The sequence below is a fragment of the Mustela erminea genome, chromosome 9 (assembly GCF_009829155.1).
Source record: "Mustela erminea isolate mMusErm1 chromosome 9, mMusErm1.Pri, whole genome shotgun sequence".
In the NCBI taxonomy this organism is placed as follows: domain Eukaryota; kingdom Metazoa; phylum Chordata; class Mammalia; order Carnivora; family Mustelidae; genus Mustela; species Mustela erminea.
In genome coordinates, this window is record NC_045622.1 from 79,732,860 (window position 1) to 79,759,491 (window position 26,632).

The window sequence follows — 26,632 nt, forward strand, 5'->3', positions numbered from 1 at the left end:
TCTGAAGAAAACAAAAACAGTATTCACCTTTTACTTTTAGCATAGGGGTAAATGAGTATTGAGAAGCACTGACAAGTAAACTTACTGTTAGTATATCCTCAGTCAAGACCAGTATGTTAACTGAAGTCAGTTATTATACAAATCAATTATCACTAAAGAAAAAGAATATTGGTACATTTTATCATAAATATCATATAAAAAAGAAACTTACCTGCATTTTTAGGTACTCCCACTTATTATTTTGTAACCCCATGATAACTTTCTAAATTAGACAAGGTATTGAACACTGAAAAAAAGAGGCATCTTCCAGATACGTAGAAATATAGCCAGGACTCACAGACTCAGGTCTACAATACCTGTGTTCTTTCTATCAGATCATGATTTTGACATTATAGTTTATCTAGATATTTCAGAGCACTTCCAATCGGTGGTAGTAGAAGTCAGAGATATTTTCAAAACCTCAAAAGTTATAGTTTGTAATGCCTAAAATACCAAGTACCCTGACATCAAAAAAAAATGGATTCTCATTTAAAACACTAACACCCTGGTGATCAGGTATGCTGATTCAAGTTTTTGATTAATAAAATGGGATTTTAATAATAAATGAGTTTGGCAGTCAAGATCATTGTAGTAGTAAAACAGAACTTCACACATCCATAAGATCAAGTCCAAATTCTGCAGCATAGACAGAGCCTTTTTACTCTGACCCCTGCTTCTCTCCTAGCTACTTTTCATAGCATGTCCATGAGTATGGTCAGCCTCATGACCATTTGGAAAAATCTCTGGCTATCTTTTACCAGCTCAAATGTCACTTCCTCCTTGTAGACTTTCTTAATCCCTTCACAAACTGAACTATCTCTCCTCTAGGTTCCCAGATGATCTTTGAACTTGATTTTAAACAGCATATTATAGTACTTAGTCTGTTACAGGTTTTCCTGACTAGGCTGTAAATGTTGACTGAATTAAAGAAATATGTTTTTAAATTCCTAAATCAATATGCAAAACACCTGTCACAGAGTAAATGTTTGATTATAGTAGTCCCCCCTTATCTGTGGGGATATATTCCAAGACCTCTCTCTGGTAGACACCTGAACCAGATAGTACCAAACCCTATTTATATACTGTTTTCCCCTATAAATACAGACCTATGATAAAGTTTAATTTATAAATTAAGCACAGTAAGAGATTAACAATATGAACAATTATAATAATATATTATAATAAGTTGTATGAATGTGGTCTCTCTCTCAAAATACTTATTGTACTGTACTTACCCTTCTTTGGGACTGCAGTTGACCACAGATAACTAAAACCACAGAAATCAAAACCACAGATAAGGGGGGACTATTGTAATTTGGCCAAACTAATTAATCGATGATTTAACAAAAAAAGTCTGATTAGAATTAGGCTTATAGTTAAAAGTTGCCTAAATAACTTAATCTATGTGTGAAATTGAAGGTTTCTTAAATACAAACATATATTAAACTCCCAAGAATTCAGGCCTCTATATGCTTTGTTTTTAACACATAAAAAGTTTATTGCTACTCTGGCTAATTGTACAGTCCCCCGACACAGGTGAATTTGTTAAAGAATCATCACCTGGAAAAATCACTGTGTCTAAGAGGTTCTCAGAAGGATCATCAAGCCTCTAAATCTCACCAATATTCTGACCCAATGAACCCTACTGACTCCTCCCAAACTGTTCTCTGCTTAGAAGTGAATTTTCCCAGATCTCTGATGGTGTGAACACCCTTCCAAGATCTTACTCCTGTTTCTTTGTGTTGGTCAGCACCACCGTACATTCATCATTCATCACCTGAAATGTGACAGATGACTAAACTAGGGAAACATGGAATATGTTCTAAATAGGTAAATGAACTTACTGAACTTTATATTGTCACAACAAATCTTCATTTCTTGATGGTTCCTAAAAAAAGATACAGAGTTTTAAAATTTAATAAAAGTGCTGAGTGTTATTTTTGTAATCCTTTGAACCTTCCTTAATATGTATTTACTAATATGATCTCAGCTTTAATAAAATGCCACTTAAACTTTAACATTAAAAAATAATGTACTAATAATCTTAATTTCAAAATTAACCACCTAATTATAACTAATGTGTAAGTATTTGTATAAAGTTTAGCAAAATATCATTAGTGTTTCATACCAATCTAAGATCCAGAGCATATAATAACGTTTCAAAACTCGACCCTCATTTCTTTGTTACAAAACATGCCTCTAATTGGTTATTTAAAAACATTTAAAAATATTTACAAAGGAAAATACACCAAAAGTTATCAACAAAGACTGTTTTTGATTACTGTAGGAGTCTAACCTATTTAAGTTTTTCTAAGAGTTATCTTGAGCATGCAGTTTAGAAATGTTTGTCTGAACAATTTAAGCTTAATCTTACTATATTCATAAACACAAACACAGAGTATGAAAGAACACAACACAAATTGTTGGTTTTATTGGCATTACAATGTAGCTTTAATACAAGCTAAATATAAACACAGTTGTTAGATATTCAGTCACTTATCCTGGGAAACAAAATGCCAAGATCAACCTTGAAGCGCTTATAAAAATGAAAATGTATAAAGGATCTTCAATTAGCTCTAAGGACAACATATACAAATGCAAAAATGGGAAAGTGCCAATAATCACATCACATGCTGAGCTGTTGACTGAGGAATAAAAACGATTCTACTTTTAAAATTAAATAGCTTTAGGTAAAAGCATGCAATCTCCCACATCCACTATCTTTGTATTCTGCACAGAGTTCCAAGGCAAAGATTGCTTCTGGCTTTCTGAACCACCAGAGAGGATGATGACCTGCGTGGCTGACTTATCACAGGCCTTTTAGTCTTCTTTCCTGATAGGTCCTTAGCTTCTTTGGAAGGAGGCATATGAATGGGTTTCCATGGAATTGGATTATAAAAGGCTGGTTCTGGATAAGAATTTCCACTGTAAAAATCTAAAATTATTAAAAAGTCAGAACAAAACAAAACAAGAAAAAACTTCTTGAGATCAAAGAAACTACTTATTTTTAAATTCCCAGAAAAATGTTACAGTATCAAAAGGGCAAAAATAATACTGACAAGCCAATTTAATCCATTTAAAATTTGAACTCTAATATATTTTCAAACAAGTAACATTTTTAAAATATAGTAAGTACTGCAGTAAAAATTAAAATATAAGTGATAATTCTAAGTCCAAAGAGTGTTGTCAAAATCTATATAAATAAAAACTCATATAAAAATTTTATTAAGAAATCACTTTTAGAACCCTTAAACTGATCAAAATCTTCATTTTCTTAACTCAGTATAGGAAACCAGTTTGTGTACTAGTTTTTCCTAGTCAGACACTGAAGTTTAGAGAAAAGAAAGGTATATTGCATTATAGCTAAAGTGAATCAAAACTCTTGTTCTGAATCACTGAAATTCTAAATTATTATCAATCAAATTAATCTGATTATATATTACGCCTGTAATTTTGATTATTAAAAGTAGTAGAGCATTTGCAGACAAATGTTTATTAGAACTCATTAAAAATGCAAAATTTGATAAAATAATCCATTATTGTAGCAAACAACTTCTAGTCAATATATATATTCCCACCTGAAGTTTTAACTGTACTAATCAATTGTTGGGTTAAAACCACTGCTTATTCCTCTTTTTTTTTTTTTTTTTTCAAACAGAAAAAGAGAAAGCAAGGAGCAGACCATGCCTAGTGCCTAATATCTGTAATGGATGACTTTTGTGACACGTAGGAGAGGCCTAAACCCTGACAGCAGGAATGTGTTGTTCCGACACTGGCAACCCACTTTGACTGCATAGATATGTCAACACACACTTCACCAAGATGGTCAAAACAAAGTCTGGAATATGTTCTATTGTGTGAACAGAACAGAATGGGGTATTTTTAATAATAAATCACTTAAACAAGTGAAGGCAGCTGTCAGCAAGGTATGAGCTTCCAACATGAAGTACAAAGAAAAACATGCACTGCCATTTATAATCAGAGCAAGCCTAAAGGCCAACCGGTTTTGTGTCGGGTTCATGTGCTGCCTAGTATTCCACCCTGCAAAAGGAATGTACCAAAGACATTGGAAGTTCAGCCTCAGAGATGGTTAGAAGAAGGGGAGGAAAAATGATCTTTTAAATATATTCCTCATGAAGGCTTCAAAAACCAAAAACATAAGAAAGTTCCACGTGTTTCTTACTGGCAGAAATCATTACTTTGCAGTTTTGCAACTACTGCTTTTAAAATATATCTAATTTATAAGAGAATGACAAAATTTTTGTAGTATCTCTATAGGAACATAGTGTGTTATAATCTTCCAAAAAATAGTAATTTGAAAGAAAAATGAATTTTACACATATCTATTTATGTCAGAAGGAAACATAATGTATAATATTTGCTCCTGTAAGCCATATTTATCTAAGCCACATAACATAAAAACCAACCTGTAAGTTTTCCATTGGCATAACCATAGCTCTTTGCAGCTGGACGAGGTTTATTTTTTGCATTTTCCAACCATTCTTTAAACCTTTTCTCTGCTATTTCCTTTTTTTCCTGTAATTCAGCTTGCCGTTGTTTTTCTTTTTCCTTAAAATGACAAGACCAAAGAATCTCTAGTGATGTTCTGTAACTAAAAATTCTATTCAAATTCAATTGACTCTTCTTCCCCAATAGCTTCCTACCCCAATGGCTTACTGATCATAAATATTAAATCATATTTCTATAAATTGATAAAAAAAAATTAAACATGATCAGGGATGTAATCTAAAGGTGGCTGCTTCTACACAAGACATCAAACCCAAGAAGGAAAAATGCAATTCGCAGTTTTAAAATGGAACAGTAACTTACAATGTAATAAGACTTTCATAAAAGTGCATAAAAAATATTTAAGAGCATAAACCATGAAAAAAAGTTTGAACCTGACTGAAAATATATCAAAAAGCTTATAAATATTCTTCAACCTGAAAAAGCCATAAATGCATATTCATTTCTGAAACTTCCACATAGTATAAAGAAGTAGGGATAGTTTCATGTCTTTGTTTTATGGTAAAGTGGTCCCTATTTTCTATTAGAAACTTTTTATACAATATAGTTGGCACATATGAACACTAAAGCCATATATTCCAACTGGTTACTTTAATATAAATATACCTTTTCTTTCTTCTTCTTTTCACATTCTTCAGCATTTTTCTTCTTTAACCATTCTTGGTATTTTTCTTTTGCCTTTTCTTGCAAATGTTCTTTCTCCAATTCTTTTGCTGCTTTTTCCTCCATTTCCTTATTAATTTTTTGTTCCCTTTCTTTTCTTTTCTTAAATAAAAATGAAAGAATTTCAATTGCATTATCTGTAATTATGCCCATATAAGCAAGGAGTGTTATATGCAGTAATTTTCTAAACTTCAGTTATTTCTTAAAAGAGATGGTAACATAGTGGTTGATACAATGTAGCTTTTGAAAATATATAACATACCTGTAATTGCCTGGTCAATTGTAGTCTACCAGCTTTGCTATAAATTTCATGAGGACAGTAACAAAGACCTTGCCCACCGAAGTATACTCAGAGGTTGTAACAGTACTAGGTAAACAGTAGGTGCTCAATAAAGATTTGTTGGTTAATGAAAAGAAATTACAACTCATTAGACTGTTCTAAATCTTGTAGTTTATAGTAGATGTTTACCTTCACTCTAAAGTAGAAACCATATATGTATATTTCCTGACAGTTTGCCAATACAAATACTTAGATAAAATCTTTGTCATCTGTGAGGTACACAGCACCAAAAAAATAACATTTTGAACCATTAAATACCGTTATAAGGGCACATACAGACAAATCTCTAGCTACATAATTCTTATAAGTTCTACAGAGACCAGAAGTGGCAAACTATGGTCCCCAGACCAAACATGGTCCTGTATTTGTAAATAAAGTTTTACTGAAATAAGGCCAAACCCATTTATTCATACGTCTATTGTCAGTGGCTGCTTTTGCACCACAACAGCAAGTTGAAGAGCTACAACAGAGACTGTATGGGCTACAAAGCCTAAACTATTTATCTGGCCCTTTAAAAAAAAAATCTGACTGTAACTAATGTTTGTTTCCTTTTCATTCAGAAGATAATTTACCAATCCACCTATATTCTAAATAAACCAATAACATGGCTTACTCTCCTTATCAAAGGTTTAAAAATAATTTTCAAGGCCGAAGTGTATGCAGTACAAATGCCAGATGCATTACCCTTCATGGAGCAAAAGAAATATGATCGAAGAAAAAAATTCTTCCCTTGAAAGCATCTTGTAGAATATGTTAATGTAAGTAATTCAATTAACATCCAAGTAAGAAACACCAGTTCCATAGAATATACGTCAGATGCCATACAGGAAAGACGGGTTTTAAAATTCAAAGCCCAGCGCGCTTGGGTGGCTCAGTCAGTTGAGTGACCAACTCTCAGTTTCGGCTCAAGTCATGATCTCAGGGTCGTGAGATCGAGCCCCATGTAGAGCTCCACTGCTTCTCTCCTTTTCCCTCTGCCCCTCCCCACTGCTTTCTCTCTCTCTCAAATAAATAAATAAATCTTAAAAAAAAAAAAAAATCAAGCCCAAGATGCTATGTGTACTTCTGTCTTGCTGGTCAACCAACAGCTGCAATAAGGAATCCTTTCTTGCTGAGAACACAATTTCCATTAAAACAATAGTGGACTTTACTTCATACTGTCAGAAAAACTACAAGATTAAAAACAATCTTGTAGTATATTTCACTCACTGTCTGACTCATGAGACTCCTCCACAACCTCATCAACAAGGAGTCGTCCAGTCCCTATGTTGCCCTCCATTATAACAGCTAACATCTATTGAGTGTTGATTCTTCTTACTACTTTTGTATATACTTTATACATATGTACTATATCAATTCTTATAACCACAATATGCGGTAGGCAGTATTATAATCTCAACTTAAAAATATGGAAATGAGGCACAAAGAAGGTAAGTCATTTGCCTAAATTTACACAGGTGGTAAATGGCAGATAACAGAGCATACAGACACCAAAATGAATGTTAAGAATAATTTTATGCCAATTAATTCAATTTAAATGAAATGCCAAAGTTCCTTAAAATACATAATTTTCCAAAACTGATTCAAAAAGAAAATAGAGTATCTGAATAACGCTCTACTTCTAAAAATAATTCAGAATTTAAAACCTTCCCACAAAGAAAACCCCAGGCTCTAATAGCTTCACTGCCAGATTTCATCACACATTTAAGGAAGAAATAATACTAATTACTACACAAAGTATTTCAGAAAATAGAGGAAAAAAGGAATACATCCAAACTCATTTTAAGAACCCAGTATTGTTCTGATATCAAAACAAGGCATGGAAGTCACAATATACTAATAAGGATGAGACAAGATAACTGTTCTCATCATCAAAAACTTGAAATTTTTAGAGATACATTTAATGAAAGATGTATAATACCACTATACCTTGAAAACTAAAAAACACTACTGAGAGAAACTAAAGATGACCTAAATAAATAGAAAGAAAAATCATGTTTATAGATTTAAAATTTGATATTACTAAGATGGCAATTTTCTCCAAAATGATCTATATATTTAATGAAATCACAATAGTGTCAGGTATTATTAAAGCAAACATGATCAGAGAAATTCATAAGCTGATTCTAAATTAAATATGGAAAGACACAGAATAACTAAAACAATTCTGAAACAGAAGAAAAAAGATGGAAGATTTACATGATCTGATTAGAAGAATAATTATAAGTTCAATAATTATAAAACTACAGTAACAGAGTAATGTGGTACTGGCACAGGACTAGATCAAAGGAAGAGAAAAGGGTCCAGAAATAGACCCATATTTATATCGCCAATAGATTTTAAACAAAAGTGCCAAGGTAATTAAATAGGGAAAAGAGAATCTTTTCAACAAATAGTGCTAGAACAACTGGACATCCATATGCAAAAAAAAAAAAAAAAAAGAGAGAGAGAACCTTGACCCTTAACTCATACCACACATTAAAATTAACTCAAAATATACATATAGGTAAAACTAAAATTCTACACCTTCCAAAAGAAAATAATGGAGAATATTTTCATACACTTGGTGTAGGCAAATGTTTCTTAAATAGGACACAAAACCAACAAGCTACATAAAAAAATTTTTTTTAATTTTTTTTTTAAAGATTTTTATTTATTTATTTGACAGGCAGAGATTACAAGTAGGCAGAGAGGCAGGCAGAGAGAGAGGAGGAAGCAGGCTCCCCACTGAGCCGAGAGCCCAACGCAGGGCTCCATCCCAGGACCCTGGGACCAAGACCCAAGCCGAAGGCAGAGGCCTCAACCCACTGAGCAACCCAGGCACCCCATAAAAATTTTTTAAATATGGAACTTTATCAAAATTTAAGACTTCTCTTTTAAAAAATCCTATAAGGAAAATTAAATGGGAAGAAAAACTTGCAATACATACATGTGACAGGACTTAAAGGAATATAAAAGAAAACATGCAACTTATGAGTAAAATATACAATTCTTCCACAAAAAATTTAAGCACAAAACAAAAACAGGAAATGAGATGTAGAAATGGTTGATAGCATTAAAGACTGAACTGGGTGCCTCAAAATTTTTATGCTGAAGCCTTAACCTTCAAAGTGACTATATTTGGAGACAGGACTTTTAGAGAGGTAATGAAGGTGATTAAAGTCCTAAGGGTAGGGTTCAAATTCCATAGGGCTGGTGTCCTTATAAGAAGAGACATCAGAGAGAAGGGCTTGTGAGGGTATGGAGAGAAGGCATTCATCTTGCAAGCCAAGTAGAGAGGCCTCAGGAGAAACCTTCACTGATAACCTGCATTTTAGACTTCCAGCCTCCAGAACTGTAAGAAAATAAATTTCCATTGTTTAAGCCACCCAGTCTATGGAATTTTTTTATGGCAGCCCTAGCAGGTTAATACAACAAGTTTATGAAAAGATGCTAAATATCATTAGATCTCAGGGAAATGAAAATTAAAACGGCAATAATATACCACCACATAGTCACTTAACTGAAAAAGACAGACAATATCAAGTTTGGCAAGGATGTGGTGCAAGGGGAACTTTCATACAATAGTGGTGAAAATATAAAATGATACAAGCATATTAAAAAACAGTTTGGCAGTTTCTTTTAAGCACATACTTAACATACAAACTGGCAATTCAGTTCTTAAGCATTTAACCAAGAAAGAAAACTAATGTCCACAGCACAACTTGTACATAAGTGGTCATAAAATTTTATTTGTAATATCCCCAAACTGAAAATAGCACATTTTTCGACCAACTGGTAAATGGATAATCAATTTATGGTTACTGCACAGAATACTCCACAGAATGGTTACTACTACTCAACAATAAAAAGGTACAATCTTAATAAAGCAAATTTTAAAAACAAAAGAGGCCCACAGGGAAAGAAAGTGGAATAATGGTTTTCTTGGAGCTGGGACTAGTTGCGGGTGGGGAACAGGGCTTGAATGCCAAGGGGCAGGGGGAACTTTCTGGAGTCACAGAAATGTTCTCTATCTTACTGTAGTGATGTTTATTACACAGGCATATAAGTTCGTCAAGCCTCATCCAAATTAAGATAGGGTTATTTTACTGTATGTAAATTATAGCTCAATGAAGTTTCTTTTAAAACCTCAAAAAGACTGGTTGCCCTCTCTTTTAAGAGGTGCGGCCCCGAACGTTCGGTTAGATTCTTGATGCTTGGTGCGAAATAAAGCTTTGCTTGGCCTTCAAAAGAAATTTAAAAAATTAAAAAAAATAAAACATCAAAAAGAATTTCTGTAGAATTTAACCTGGAGAAGAGAGAACAGAATGCTTTTAGTTAGCACAAGGAGAGGAGAGCAGGCACTCAGAGGGATGCACTAAGACAGAGAGCAGCCAGCTACTAAGTGGCTTCAGATTTTCTGGCACTCCAATTCTATACCACACAGAGCACAACAATAAATCTTCCCTTTTTTAAGACAGGGCCCTGAGAGAACCTTTGTTTCTTGTAACTAAAGGAAATTAACAAAATAACTGGGTACCTAAAGTTTCAAAACCTCTATTTTGGTTCCTTCAGTAGTATCTGGAACAGAGTAAAAGTGTTGAATGTCTGAATGATGCATTGGATAAGTGTTATTTATGCTTTATCAACCTGAACTTTTTACACTGTAAAATCAGTTCCATGTTTTGAGAACTAAAAGTAATTTTATTTTTAACTATTTCTGAAAACAGTAAATAAGGGTCCTTTCATAACATATGTGATAACACACTGTAAAAAAAAAATCTAGAAAAATGAATTAGTATGGCCACACAAATGTAAGAGTACCAGATAAGCCATTTATTTGAAAATGATTTAACAATTTAGTGTCATATTAGAAGAAATCGACTTTGCTAATGGATATACAAATTCTTTTTGTCTGATTGTTTTTGCTAGAATGCAGAGAAAATGACTTAGAGAAAATTATGCCACAGATATACCTAAAATGTGAATGAAGCTAGAGGCAGCAGGGACCACACACCATGAAATGTAAACAAAGATGCCAGATGGGAAGAGAAGAACCAGGAAAGCAGTCTTTACAAAGAAGGTAAATCTGAGACTGAAAGAGGAAATCTGATAGGTCTGAAAGGAAAAAAAAAATGGAGTAATCAATTATTCCTTAACTTGCACAAGAGGTCTGCAAAATAAATAAATTTAAATTCTCAGAGCTTATTTTTGAACCATTCTCACTCATACTTGCTTTCAAAAGTTGGTGATTTGTGTCAGGACAAACCATTTCCAACCAAAAGAAAAAAAAAAACTTTTTTCTCAAGTAACTGGATTAGATCTACTGACACTAATTGAAATAGAGACTATATCATCTCTTAGCAATATCTTACATTCTTAGACAAATAACAACTATGTTTGACTGGCATGGTAAAATGAGCTTAATGGAGTTAAAAGATAAGAGAAGCTTTTAGAGGAGAGAGCATACTATTCTACACATGTAAAACTGGTTTTATGGCTATAAACTGCACAAAATATCACACAGACCTTGCAAATAGTCACACAGACTTATTCTGATTTGGGCACTGATTCACAAAGAACTTTCTTATTGTATTATGGAATGAAGAAAACTTATAAATAAAAATGATTTACTTCTGAAATAAAGAGCAAATACATTTACACTTATAACACACACACTTCCAGCCAATTTCCTTCTTACAATACCTGGATGACGGAAGCTACGTCATCTTCAACTTATTAAAATTATTGACCAGGTACTCTTAGTAATGCCACTGAGCATTAGATTCAATAATATTAAGGACAATTAGAATTAAAATCTAAGATTCTGTCTTGTGCTCTAAATATCAAACTAAACTCATAAAATTGGATCAAATAATAAAATCAATACCATTCTAAATATGTGAAAATTACAAAAGAAACAGATAAAAAGATAGGTATTCTCAAAATTACTAATTTGTGATCCAATAAAAGAATCTATTAAAACTGAAAGATAATAGGGGCGCCTGGGTGGCTCAGTGGGTTAAGCCGCTGCCTTCGGCTCGGGTCATGATCTCAGGGTCCTGGGATCGAGCCCCGCATCGGGCTCTCTGCTCAGCAGGGAGCCTGCTTCCTCCTCTCTCTCTGCCTGCCTCTCTGCCTAGTTGTGATCTCTCTCTCTGTCCAATAAATAAATAAAATCTTTAAAAAAAAAAAAAACCTGAAAGATAATAGATTTATTTTCTCATTCCAATAACAAATGTTTACTGCATTATAAAGCATGATGCTAGATCTTACATAGAAATATAAAAAATAATTCCTACCCTTAAAAATTCTTAAAATTACAAAGTTGTTAAAGATTTTGTGTATACAAAATCCAAAATAGCAACAAAATAGATACAAAATACAAAGTGATATAAACTGAACCAGGATTCAGAGAGGAAAAGAGTTTCTATTTCTAGCATGTGATCAGTGAATGATTCATGTAGGAAATACTTTGAGTTGGGATAATAAAGGGAAAGGTAGGGAGGAGGATATGATGAAATTCCATGCTGATGAAGTATAATATAAAAAAATAAGGAAGTGAGAAACAGAATGGAAATGTTTTCAAAATTTCTCATGAATACATATCCCTGGAGAGTGGGGAGCACAGTCTATTGCTTGGGATTTCTCTGAAATCTCCTGTGTATCTTAAAATAACATAAAATTTTTATTCTATTACCATTAAATATCTATCCTGCTTTAACATGAAAATAACACTTTTCCTCCCAAAAATTTCCAGTAAAACCAATACTCAAAGAAATGGATCATGATTATCCTATGTGTGCTCTCAAAAGAATGCTAGTAAGAAGCAACAGCATAAGATGAAGAGAACCACAGGTGGAAGAAGACATGGCTCAGAGAGCAGACTAGAAGATCTTTAACCAGCCAGGCCAGAATTGTTACAACATTATTTGGAGGACTGTAGGGAATCATAAAAAATATATTTTGAACTGGGGAATGACATTTGATTTTTTCAGCAAGATCAGCCTGGCAAAGCCACAGAGGATGGATTCATTCACTCAGCAAATATTCTGGGGCATCTGCTATGTATCAGGCACTGATCTAGCTGCTGGAGAACTGAATAAAAAGACAAAATCTCTGGTCTTATAGAGCTTACATCCAGTAGGGGAAATAAGCAGTAAATAAGTCGAAAGATATAGTGAGACCAGACAGAAAGAGATCATAAACAGGAGAGTGCTGACAATAAAGGAAAGGTGGCAGGAGGGGAAGGCACAAACAACAGAATAACTCTGATAATACCTAGGTGACTGAGATGACAGTAGTACTCGTAACAGGCATCAAAGGAAAATGGGCAAAAAATGGGTTGTTATAGATTTGCAGGCTCCGAAGTACCTGTCAACCTAATAGATAGAAGTCCAAGACCCCAGGAAGTCCAGCCAAGATACAGAATCTGTAACTACTTACAGCAAGAAGCAAGGAAGCCACATGAGCGAAAAGGAAGAGAAGAAGAGAACAAAGGGTAGAAGAGAGAAACTTGATAAATGTCCACGAATGTAGGGGAAAAAAATCAAGTCGAAGAATGAATCTGAGAGAAAATAACAAAAAACTTCGTTATGAGGAGTAATGAAAAGAAAGACTTTGAAAAATAGCTGTCAATATGTGGGTGCAGATTTTTTTCCTCCTTACCTGTTCATTCTTTTTCTGAACCCATTCCTTGTGCTTTTCTTCAGCAATTACCTTTCTTTTTTCACGTTCTTCCATTTCTTTTCTTTTTTCTAGCTGTTGATTTAATTCCTACGGATTTTTATTCAAACAAAGGCAGCATTTAATAGAAGTACTCAAATCACATATTAAAAACAAGGCTGATATTAACCAAATTAAACAAGAATATAATTTCCTTTAGAGAAAATACACTGTTAGTGACAATAACTTACTTAAGTAACTAGTCCATGATGAAAAGAAACCATTGGTAAAAACTATAAGTCATTTTTAAAAAATGCAAATAATTGCTTGGCAGCAAAACACTAGTTTCATAGACTAAACTTCAGCTAAATAACTCTCATTGAAATCAACTTTCCCACACATAAATTTTGGCATCACTGTACGCTATTGGCAGAAGCTCAAGAGAATTGCAACTTTTTTAAGTCATAGAAAGTTTCTAGATTCATAATGTAGATAAAGGATTGGAGTTAAATAATCCCTAAATTAAAATTTTGATTCAAGGTTAATCAAAGAAGAAATGTAAAGAAACTACTCAATTTTCTTACAGAAAAAAAAAAAAAAAAGAATCCAGATTTTTCTTCACTGATTTTATAGCTTCTGGAGTGTAAAACAAAACCACATTCATATCCCAGATTATTTAACTGCCTTGCTGTCACTCGAATCTACACGTTTGGGCATTTCCTCAGGAGAAAGAATGTAGAAGGTATGGCCAAATAAAACTTCAAGCTGAATGCCACCACTCTGTCACTCATCAGTTAAATTACTGCATTAGTTGAGAATGCTGTTCAAACTAGACTCCTAGGACTCTACTGCCATAATTACTGGTTATTTTTCTTCTCTCTCCTTAGATACTAATAATCAGATACTTTTATATATCTTTCATTGGACCTCACTCCTCCTCCCCATCCCTCCATTTCCCAAAGACTTACTACCTAGCACCTGAGGGTGCTAGTGGGAAAGCCAATTTTCCAACTCTCAGATAATTCCAGTGTGTTAAATGAAATGGAGATAAAACTTGACACCAAGAACAAATCTTTTGGACTTTAGAACAACTGGTCACAGGATACCTATCTTCCATGACCTCTCATTCTAAAATTCTGCTGCACAGATAATAGCTGCCCTAACTCATTCAGAAAGTCTTCCAACTTTTAAACACTATACACCCCTCTACCCCTCACAAAGTAAAATATCCATCTGGTTTTTAAAGGAATTTTTTCATGACCTCTGCAGAGATTATGCCTTGATTATTCACTTAATGCTTCTTGGATGCAGTGCCTACTATGAAGATAGCAAAAACTAGATACAGATGAAATTCTAGATGTCTCCAATCTGATGTGATTCTACATACATAAAAGAATTAAAGCACTACATTGTGAGGAGCTGTGTATAACATTTCAGAAAAGGGAAGGGAAGGGAAGATGAGATGAGAGAAAGTGCGGACCAGGGCAGTCAGAAATAGATAGTTGGGAGATGGCTTGACTAGGCTGGGGGTGGGGGATGGACAACTAGAAAATCAGAATGTAGTACTAACTAGATGGGAAAAAAATCTTTTTGAGACAGGCAGAGTAAATTGAACACTATGAAGCAGGAATACATGGCAAAGGCAATGATTCTGAACCCTTAAAGCTGCAGACTGCACTTGAAAGGAGGAAAACATCTCTAAGGGAGGCGACTAGGACATTGCCACGGTGTAGGAATTGTGAGGGGAAGGTCTGAGAAGAAGTATGTGTGTATGAAAGGCAAGATACAGTTCTGACAATCAGATATCCAAAATTTTCCAAAACAGACTTATTATTAAGGAAAGTGATTATTTAAACATACAACTAATAATATGATTGATTATATTTATGTACTCTTTTAAGATTCTTCACATAATTAAATTCAAAAATCAAGAAAAAAAAAGGATACTTTGTGTTCAAAAATTTTAGCTGACATAAGAATTAAAGATGAAAGGCCAAAGTACCTAGAAAATGCAAAATTGACCCAAACTGTGCCCTGCTCTCAGGTAGTCTGGTCAAGTAATTTGCTGTCACAGAATATACATCCCTTTCTGAGACACAACCCCTGCCCCCCAATACACAAGGCAACACCTCTCAGAATTCCCAGCCTGAATGTCTCCACCTGTTTACCACCAGGATACGCCTCTTCCAGACACAGCCAGCACCCTCTCCCACAAGGCCCCTAGTACGTCTTCTGGGAGACAATTGGAGTTTCAATAGGATTATAGCTATTTTCACACACAGTGAACACTTGATTATGGAAAACCAAAATCCAAAGAGGATCCTAAACATATATTTTTCTTTCAGTAGCTTTTGCTGACTTTCAAAGAACTTATCACTGAAGGTAACAATCAGGAAAAGAGACAGTTTTGAGTTTCACCAGCTCTAAATCCTACCCTACTTCTTTGCTAAGGACTGATGAATGAAATGGCCCTGTGCAGGATTGGGGAAAAAAAAAAGAAAAAAGCACCTGGATTATTCACAAACTAAATAATTTTTTTAATAATTTAGAACAGATTGTATTAAAATGTTAAAGCAAATGTTAAAAATTAGAATTAACCAAAGATTATAGAGAATTTATGGCAGTCTGCTAGAGAATTTTTTTAAATAATAAAAATTTAAATATAAAGGGCGCCTGGGAAATTTAAATATAAAGTGCGTTGGGCCTCTGCCTTCGGCTGGGGTCATGATCTCAGGGTCCTGGGATGGAGTTCCTCATCGGGCTCTCTGCTCGGCAGGGAGCCTGCTTCCTCCTCTTTCTCTCTCTGCCTGCCTCTCTGCCTACTTGTGATCTCTCTCCCTGTCAAATAAATAAAATCTTTGAAAAAAAAAAAAGAAATTTAAATATAAAAATGTATATGATCTACAAAACCAATATGCTATTTTTTATAATACTAATGTTCAACATTTACTATATTTGTCATTCAACATTAGTTACAAATGTAAAAAATTTTGTAAGCAGGTAATTTTGATGGATTAAAATAATTTTTTAAAAATTTAAAAATATTTTAAAAATAATTTTTAACTCCATCTTAGAGATGTCTGAAACAAACATCTACCTAAATGTCGGTTGCTGAAATAAAGTTTATGAGAAGAGATGATCTTTTTAATGACCCAATTATCCTTTGAATTTTCCTTTAAGTTTTCAAGGAAGAAAATAAGACAACTGGGGTAAGTTCAAAATTAAATACTAAGTCTGACCCATTTATTTCTATAATATCTTGATATTACGAAAAAAAAATTATTATTTGAAAACTGAAGGAAGCAGGACCCATCCCAGCTTTGCCAGGAAATGAAATGTTGGCAGCTACTTTCTGGCCCTCAATAGGAATCTAAGATGAACTGTTCTTTATGGTTAATAATCTATGCTTCTAATGATATGATTTATAAACAAATTAGAAATGCAATAAATTAGATAATAATAAGAAAAGTATCACTTAGAAAATAAAACAAGGAAAAGGCATGAAAAAATGTGAATACCATAAAGGCACAAAATAAACTTATAAAGTGAGTAGTTGGCCTATATGTTATGATATCTCTGGCATGACTGATAGGCTATGATTTATGCTAAAATATTTAATTGCTTTAGAGTTAAGTAATGATGTAGCCATAAGAAATTTCAAACTACTAAATACATGAAGAAATTTTAATCTTTCAACTAATTACACTTTGTTACATGCTTAATGACTGCGGCAGGGACTTCATATTCATTATTTCAATCTGTTCTCAAAAACGTATCTTCAGTAGTTATTATTATCATCTGCTTTAACATGTAACAACAATGAACTTTCATTGAATGTCCTATATACTAGGCTGTATCCTTATGTTGACTTAGCCCTCATCAACAACACTATGAGGTAAATATTATTCTTCCCCTTTTGTTGATTAAGAAATTGAGGCACAGCAAGTTTAAGGATATGACCAAGATTCATGTTTTGAATCCAGGAAGTATACCTCAAGAATTTCTGCTTTTAGCCACCTTAGGACTGCCTCTCTAAAATCTGGTTTATAAAGAAACTGGGGGCTCAGAGATGTGGATAATTTTCCCAAGGTGACACGGCTAAAATTTCGGCCTTGTTCTGTGTGACTCCAAAGCCCAGGCTCCCTTATGAATTTCTTGTAATTTAATTAGCTTCTTTTATTGTATGCTAACTCTAAAAATGACTTGAAGTGGTTTTCCTTTCCTTAATGTAACAAGTGAATTCTAGTGAGGTCAGAGATAAAGCTAAATACCATAAACCGAACCCCACTTTACCAACGGCTCATTAGATCAGTGTTTTCCAAACTGTGAGTCCAAAACCAATTTAGTGGGTTATGACTGGCCTTTAAAAACAAAAAACACAAGAAAGGAAAGAAAGAATAGCATACCAGGTTTTGCACAAATATATGTATGTGTAAATATACATAAATGTATGGATTTATTATGTGACAAGCAAAGTAGACTTCTCACCATGAACAAAATATTTTGAAAGCTACTGCTCTAAATAGTGGAAATTAGTAATGTTAAAATCTGAGGCTGAGATAGGAGTATGGGGTCTCAATAATACACACTAATCCTGAAAATAAAGGAAAAACCTTTAAGAAGGCTATGATTGCAATGATATCAGTAACAACACTAATAAAACAGTATCAGTCACAATATTTTGTCTCATTTAAACCTCACAAAAGTCATGTGACATAGGTATTACTTTTATTCTTATTGTATGGACAGGTAATTGAAGCAAAAAGTTTAAACATGCCTGCCTGGCATCAAATCTTAAGGTCTTTCTCAAGCACTCTGCCCTTCTAAGAGGAAACAAGTACTACTGTGTACTTTTCCAGGAACAAATTTATTTCTTAGAAAACAAACATCATGCAATAAGGAAATAACAGAATGCACTGGTTTCTACAGTCATTTGAATCATGCCAAGCCTCCTGAATATGTGACTGCCTATCTAGTTCAAAATGCATCACAGAAATAATGAGTTTCAAAACTGTATGAAAAACCTATTCTAAGGAAGATCATGGAGGGCAATGCTTCAGATCCAAGGATATTTATGGCAACACAGTTACTAACAGATTAAACTTAAATATATGATAATAGTGAACCAATTAACTATATTCTTATATCTATATTTTTAAAAGATTTTACTTATTTATTGAGAGAGAGACAGCACACATGCACAGGTGCACATGAGGGAAGGAGCAGACAGAAAGGGAGAGTCTCAAGCCGACTCCACTCCTCGTGCACAGTGCAATAAGGGACTTGATCTCACAACCCTGAGATTATGACCTAAGCTGAAATCAAGAGTAGGACTTTTAACTGACCAAGCCACCCAGGCACTCTATAGCTAATACATTTAAAATATATTTTAATAATCTTAGCCAGCCATTTAGAAATGATGTTGCAAAAATATTTAATGAAATAGAAATATTTAACAGTGTAACAGGCAGAAAAAAGGTTACAAAGAAGTTTGATCCCGTTTCCCTAGAAACAAGATATACCCCTCACCATTCAAATCTACTTGGGTTCTGTGGTCAGATAAGAAGAATTCACATAGTGAGTCTGGATACTATGGGATGCCAAATCATCCAAATCTCCTTAGTTGCTAGTTTCTCAACAGCAAATAGTAAGAGTTAAAAAAAAATGAAGGATTCATGTGAAAATGTATATCACACTACTTTTTTGAGTTTGGAGAGCGAGAGTTCAGAGACAATCACAAACACGGAAATGTTCAACAAGCAAGGCAGGTTGGCACAGAGAACTGAAAAACCCTGAAAGCCCACCAGATTCCCATCTCCCCACACACACTCACTCTAGGGCACATGCTCTGAGTAATATAGGGCTTGATTCCGGTCTCTATTTCATTTTAGCATCTTTTTAAAAAAAATTTTACCAAGTAGGGGCACCTGAGTGGCTTAGCAGTTAAGCATCTCGGTCTTTAGCTCAGGTCATGATCCCAGATTCCTGGGATGGAGCTCCACATAGGGCTCCCTTCTCTGTGGGAAGCCTGCTTCTCCCTCTCCCACTCCCCCTGCTTGTGTTGCCTTTCTTGCTGTGTCTCTCTCTGTCAAATAAGTAAAATCTTTTAAAAAAAAATTATCAAATAAATGCAGTTGCATTTACTTTAGTTAAATGTGTATATAGTAAAGCTCGATTGTATGTGTCTTCATTTACACATTTGTAGATTTCTAAAAAAATATTTACTTTTTTATTTGACATAGAGAGACACAGTGAGAGAGGGAACATAAGCAGGGGAGTGGGAAAGGGAGAAGCAGAGCAGGGAGCTTGATGCAGGGCTCAATCCCAGGACCCTGGGATCATGACCTGAGCCAAAGGCAGACGCTTAACCACTGAGCCAACTAAGTGCCTCAGATTTTTTTTTTTTAAATATACACAGAAGAAAATCTGGAAAGCTATATACAATAATATTAACCACAGTTACCTTTAGGTGATGAAATAAGAGATTTTAATTTCTTAATTATGCTTAGCTATATTTTCCAAAATGTTCTTACAGTGAACATGTATTATTTTTACAATAAGAGTTATTAAAATGGACATAGCAAACAAGTAAATGAAGAAAATTTGTTTTTGAGGGATAATAACATTAACATTTTTTAGGGTATTTTTTTTATTGTGTTATGTTAGTCACCATAAAATACATCATTAGTTTTTGATGTAGTGCTCCAAGATTCATTGTTTATGTACAACACCCAGTGCTCCATGCAATATGTACCCTCCTTAATACCCACCACCAGGCTTGCCCATCCATCCACCCTCTCCCCTCTATAACCCTCAGTTTGTTTCTCAGAGTCCACAGTCTCTCACGGTTCATCTTCCCCTCTGATTTGCCCCAATTCACTTTTCCTTTTGTTCTCCTAATGCCTCCCATGTTATTCCTTATGTTCCACAAGTAAGTGAAACTCTATGATAATTGACTTTCTCTGATCGACTTATTTCACTCAGCATAATCTCCTCCAGTCCTGTCCATGTTGATTCAAAAGTTGGGTATTCATCCTTTCTGACTGCTGAGTAATATTCCATTGTATATATGGACCACATCTTTTTATCCATTTGTCTGTTGAAGGGCATCTCAGCTCTTTCTACAGTTTGGCTATTGTGGACATTGCTGCTATGAACACTGGGGTACATATGGCCCTTCTTTTCACTACATCTGTAACTTTGGGGTAAATATCCAGTAGTGCAATTGCTGGGTCATAGTGTAGCTCTATTTTTAAGTTTTTGAGGAATCTCCACACTGTTTTCCAAGTTGCACTCCTACCAGCAATGTAAGAGGATTCCCCTTTCTCCACATCCTCTCCAACATTTGTTGTTTCCTGCCTTGTTAATCTTGACCATTCTAATGGTGTAGGTGGTATCTCAATGTGGTTTTGATTTGAATTTCCCTGATGGCCAATGATGACAAACATTTTTTCATGTGTCTGGTAGCCATTTAACATTAACATTTTAATTTTGATAGCAGCTCTAATTTGTGAACTCATAGATTAAGCAAAAAGGATACTGTCTAGTTTTACCTCCAGAGCTTTCTGCTGCAGACGGTCACGTTCTTCTCTTTCTTTGCCAACAAACCACACTTCCCATGGCGTCAGGTTGCTTTCTGGTAGGCGCTCCTGTTTCTGTTCTTGGTGATCTTCTGACTCAACCACACTATTCCAAAAGAAAGAACACATAGCATTTGCACTCAAAACTCTTTGGCTATACATTCACTTAACCATACAGTGAAAGCAGAATTTAATAATATATTTACAATATTGTGATTTTTATAAATGCATATATATGAATTATCTATAAACATACACTTAAAAAATCATGAACAAGAAGTCCAACATTTGAATTAGTTTATCTATCAAACTGCCTTGGAATTCCTTCATCATCTAAAATCACACTATTTAAAAACCCACTGGGAAAACTCAGACCCAGTCCATTTGCCTCAATGACAAGAATTTTTTATTCTTAAAAATCTCTTATCTGGACAACTAATGACACACATGACCCTAATCATATCCTGAAGCAGACTTTTCCCTTTCCTCCCTTAAATAGTACAGAGGAAAAAAAGAATATTTGTATATATGTAGAGAAAATGTGTTATGTGTTAACAATTAAGGATTCTGGGTGAAAGATGAACAGAAATTCTTTTTTTTTTTTAAAGATTTGATTAAGAAAAATTTTTATTTAAAGATTTTATTTATTTATTTGACAGAGAAAGACACAGCTAGAGAGGGAACACAAGCAGGGGGAATGGGAGAGGGAGAAGCAGGCTTTCTGCCAAGTAGGGAGATCAATGCAGGGCTCAATCCCAGGACCCTGGGACCATGACCTGAGCCGAAGGCAGACACTTAATGACTGAGACACCCAGGCACCTCTTTTAAGATTTTATTTTTAAATAATCTCTACATCCAATATGGGACTTGAATTTACAACCCTAAGATTAAGAATTCCATGCTCTATCAACTGAGTCAGCCAGATGCCCCAGAAACTCTCAACTTTTTTCTAAGTTTGAAATTGTCTTAAAATAAAGTTACCAAAAAAATATGGCTCTAGTATTCCTTAATGTTTTAGTTGACTCCTTTTTGCCCATTCTTCAAACAGGGGGTCTACAACTCTCCATTTTGGTTAGTGCATCTCCCGTGTGCACCTCTGTCAGTCCGTCTCTTCCAGGTACACGGAAAAGTAACTACTCACACAAGCTCAAGAGAAGGGAGTGGGAAATACTGGGCCTCAGCCAGATACACAAGCCTCATAAAACTGAGCAAAAGCGGACCATTAGGACCCAAGGAAAGAAAGGTTGTTCAGGGCCCAGGTGTTTATAGACTCAGCTCCTCTTTCTCTTTAACATTCCTGCTTCAGGCCACCAAATGCCTCTCCCTCCACCTTGCACAACTTTTTAGTTGTGCTTTAGTTGCTTCAGTTTACTCATTTTCTTCTGCAGCTTTCTTCACTCATCCATGCCCTCCTGCAGTCGGTATTCTAGGAGGAAAAAGACACTGCTAATGTATTGTTTATTTCTCATACACATCTTTCCTTCTCCAGACTTTATCTGCTTCCACAGTCTCAACTACCACTAGGTACTGATGATCTGTCATTCCGGGTTAGATCTTTCTCCTGAGCTCCAAACTTCTTTCCAGCCATCTAATAGACTGCCCCACTTAACTATAAATCAGGGACAACCAAATCTAATCATCTTCTACCCTCTATCCACTACCCTCTCCACCAAGAAAAATTTTACTCCTCGCCTTATAATCTTACATCAGTGACGAGTACCAATACCCATCCAGTTAGCTCTGTCAGCAACCCGGACCTGCGACTCCTCCTGTGCCCTGTCTGGATTTAGTCCCTTAACCACCCACACACCCACATGATTACCTAGTCATGTCTATTCTACTTCTTTCCATTTTCTCAAGCCATTCACCTCTTCTCCAACCTTACAACCACTATCTGGACATAACTGACCTTTTCCCTTATTTCAAACCATTTTCCACAACTGTTGCCACATTCATTCTTCAAATGCATCCTTCCATCATGTCACTCCCTACCTCAAAGTTCTTCTGTGGCTCCTTTGCGCACAAGATGAAATCCAAACTCCACAGTCTGACACCCATGAATTACCTGCTGCCTATCTTCCCAGCTTCTTCTTATGTCAGTGGCTGATCTGGACTCTTTTGGTTTTGTTGAACTTAAGCAGACTGATGAATGTGCCATACCCTTGTGCTCTGTAGCTTTATCTAAAACCAAAATGCCTACATCTCCACATGTAGCCATGCAAGAGCTTAGATTTGGGAATAAATCATTTGGGGTGAATCTCTACCTGCTTCCTCCTGGCTAAGTACATTTCTTAACTTATTTAAGCCTTCATTCCCATCTATAAAATGGAAATAGCAGCAGAAGCTACCTCACATGGACTACTGAACGAGACAATCTATGTTAAAGCATGCAGACAGATTCTGGGCACTCAGTATTTGATACATGTCATTCAGTAGGAGGAGGAGGAATATGACTAATTCCTACTCTCCCTTTAAGATTCAACTCGGGCATTAATCTTTATTGCCTCATAGTAAAACTCTGCAAAAAATCTGGACTGAGTACTTTGGGCTTTCTGTCACTTGTCCATCTCTGCCATAGGCTATGAATTCCTTACAAACAGAAAACATGTTTTAACTCATTTTTTTTTAATTTCAAGAGTCTAGCTTAGGGCATAGAATATAGTAACCCCCTAAAAAATGTTTGTTGAAAAAGCACAATTAGAGGTTTGTTTTTGTTAAATGACATTTTAAGGGGATGTGGGTGGTTCAGTCGGTTAAGTGTCTGCCTTGGGCTCAGGTCATTCTCTTGGGGTCCTGCGATTAAGCCACATATCAGGCTCCCCACTTGGTGGGGAGTCTACCCCACCCCCTGCTCATGCTCTAATAAATAAATACAATCTTCTAAAAATGACATTTCAAATATTAAATTCCTTGCCTTAATATTTTTAACAAATGATAGCGTATATACTAAAAAAATGTATAGCATATACACTACAGCTTTACCCATAATCAAGAGATGCTCAGTAAGCAGATTTTTATGACTAAAATATTTATTAAGGCATGGTTTTCTTAATGGATAGAGTGATATTAAAACCAGGATAGAGCTGAATGAACAGAAGGCTTTATTATAAAAGACTCCAAGAAAATATTTGTCATCATCCGAGGTCAATTGTGAGTTTCATCTCAGTCCTGTCCAACACACTTGAAGGTCCATGCATCCCCTAAACATGGCTCTACGTACACATAAACTACCTGGAGTTCATATCACCATGCACACTTGATATCTGAGCTTATCTCTGTGGCTGATGAACAATGGACAAAAGGCATAAAACCCCAAACAGCCATGGGTTTACTCCCTGCTCCATGGAGGGAATGCCCATGGCCTGCAACTAGGGATGAGGCCGTGGGCATCATCCCCAAACTGCCAAGGGCGCCAACTAAAGGTTAGAGGTAGGGAGATGCCTGATGAAATTTTGTATTTATCTTCCTGAAAGGAAATGCTATGTTCTCTGGAGCATTTGAAGACAACCACTGCATCTATCTGTTCTCTAGGAGTAGGAACCAGGCATTCATTCAGCACTATTTATTGAAACACCTAATACGCATCTGACACTTGCCATACAAAAAGCCTGTCAACTCCTGCATTCCTTCCAGGCCATATCCTATCCCTTAGACTCACAAGGAATGACCCATGATAAGGTTGCGATAAGGAAGGCAGCCTTAAGCCTGGGATGCTACCAGCTCATTTGGGCTTTGGCTAAAGTGAGACAAAAAAATATGTCTGGCTCTTCTCCTGAGTGCTATTTGGTTAGGAGTTTGACTCCTGGAAGCTAATGCAAGGTCTCAGCAGCTGAGCTGTGGTTTTGATAGCCATCATTCCATAGGTTGCTAAACTGTACCTACATTGCTCAGTCCTGTTGATTAGACTCAAAGATATTTTCCAAAGCCTTAAAATTATTTTAAAAATCTATGGGACCAACTCAATCCTGAAGAATGCCTACAAAGACCCACATGAAAATGGACTCCTGAAACTCTATCATCAAGTTCTACTATCAGGTTGATCAGAGGCCTGTTGTCGCTACGACCAGTCTGGACAAGTGGCTTGCTTGGTTACGCTTACTGATCTCCATTCCCATCAACGTACTTACTTTTACTTTTCATTCTTAAGAGACTCATTGCTGTAACTGTGTGTGAGTCATGTCATACGGTTCCATATTCCATTCATTCACTCTGGGTATGAATGCTTTACACTAAAGGGGGCTATGTTGCTACTTACACATAAAGCATAGGTTCTCTGGTCTGTTTCTGAGATCTCCTGTATTGCGCCTTACACAGCTCGACAATCAGAAACTTGTAAATGTTTTCTGAAGGTGACGTATGACTGTATTCCAGAAGGGGCCTACATTACTTAGCCTGTCTCAGAAAGTTATTCCGGCAGGGATAAGCCCTTTGTTCTTATTTCTATATATTCAGTAATAGCCACGTAGCCTAGGGAAGAGAGAATGTGATCTATTTACCTCAGTACTAAACCCAGCTCTGCTAATAACTAGGTATATGCCTTCGAATCAGACTTTTTATCTGCATCCTGAGCCAGTTTTGTTATATGTAAAATGAGTAGCTTAATTTAGGTTTTAATTTCATGAGTAGAGGCCACGTCTATCTTGTTTGTGGTCCCCAGTATCTCGACGAGTATATGGCACAGACTAGATGTTTGCTGAGTAATTGTAGAAATAAAAATTGGGGTGATTTTAATAATATATTTGGCTCTGATTCAGTGATTTCTATTCTACTGTTAATTTTGAGCGCACAGACCAGATCCAACCTTATCTGTGGATGCTGAGGTTAACATTGCTAAGCTGGGCTGCAGCTCCTCATTTATGACCCAAAATGTATACATACTGCTTACTACAACCTACTTCACGGGCAAGCAGGTTTTTCCAAAACAACTACAGGTACTCCCAAGGCGCAGAAATCAATTCTGGTATTCAGGGTTTGAACAGGAGTTCTGGTGTCCACAATCTGACTTCTGAATACTCGCAAAATTCCCAAAATGGTAGCAAAATTTTGTGTTTTTGACACTAGGTACATTTTTTCTGGGGGGTGAGACTGTAGAAATCATATTCTCAGGGGAAAAAAAAAAAAGATTAAGAATCATAGAAAATCTGTAGGCATGCGTGCGCACTGGCCCACAACTACTTGATAAGCAAAAAAGGAGCAGCACCTCAGGAGGAAGCGCCAGCAGGGCCTCTGAGGCGAGGCCGGGAGGGGCCTGGGCCGCCAGAAGGTGCTTAGAAGGGTCTAAGGAATCTTGAGAGGGGCTGTACCGGCCGGCGGCCTCGAGTTTACCTGACGTACCCCTGTAACTCCACTCCTCTCAGGCTCGCCACCTTAGCCTGTGAATCATGAGCACCTTCGTCCAGGTCTTCCTCATCCTCCCCGTCGCCATTGTCGTAGTCGAACGGGAAGCTCTTGTGGCCGAGGGGAGACAACAGCGACATGGTGGAATTGCTGCAGCTCAGCGGGGGCGACGGCGAGCTCACAGTCCCCGGCTCCAGTCCCTGCCCCCGGGCGCCCGCCATGAGGACGGAGACGGAGTCGGAGGAGGGCCGAGACCTGGACCCGCAGTCTGCTGACGACCGCGCGTCGGAAGGTGGCGAATCGGCCCCCCACCGCCCGGCCGCCCACATCGGGCCCGCCAAGTTCAAACCGGCGGAGGGGCGGTGGCGACGTGCGCTCCCAGCAGGCCCCGCGCGCGCCGGGCCGGCCTATCCGGTCGGGCACAGACCCCGCGCTGCCATGGCGACGCGTGGAGGCCGCGAGGGCTTTGTCCCGGCCTGCCGCGGCTTGCCTCGCTCAGGCC

At 36.2% G+C, this 26,632-nt stretch overlaps 1 protein-coding gene across 1 annotated transcript; it reads right to left on the bottom strand.

The window, feature by feature from the left end:
* Window positions 1-2,440: 2,440 nt before the first annotated feature.
* CCDC34 (coiled-coil domain containing 34) lies at window positions 2,441-26,554 on the bottom strand. The gene is made up of 6 exons (XM_032356994.1): window positions 26,119-26,554; window positions 20,767-20,899; window positions 13,217-13,324; window positions 5,173-5,331; window positions 4,467-4,608; window positions 2,441-2,974 (listed from the first exon to the last, which is right to left on the bottom strand). The coding sequence occupies exons 1-6, from the start codon at window positions 26,457-26,459 to the stop codon at window positions 2,757-2,759; spliced, it is 1,101 nt and encodes a 366-aa protein (XP_032212885.1). The 5' UTR covers window positions 26,460-26,554; the 3' UTR covers window positions 2,441-2,756.
* Window positions 26,555-26,632: the final 78 nt, after the last annotated feature.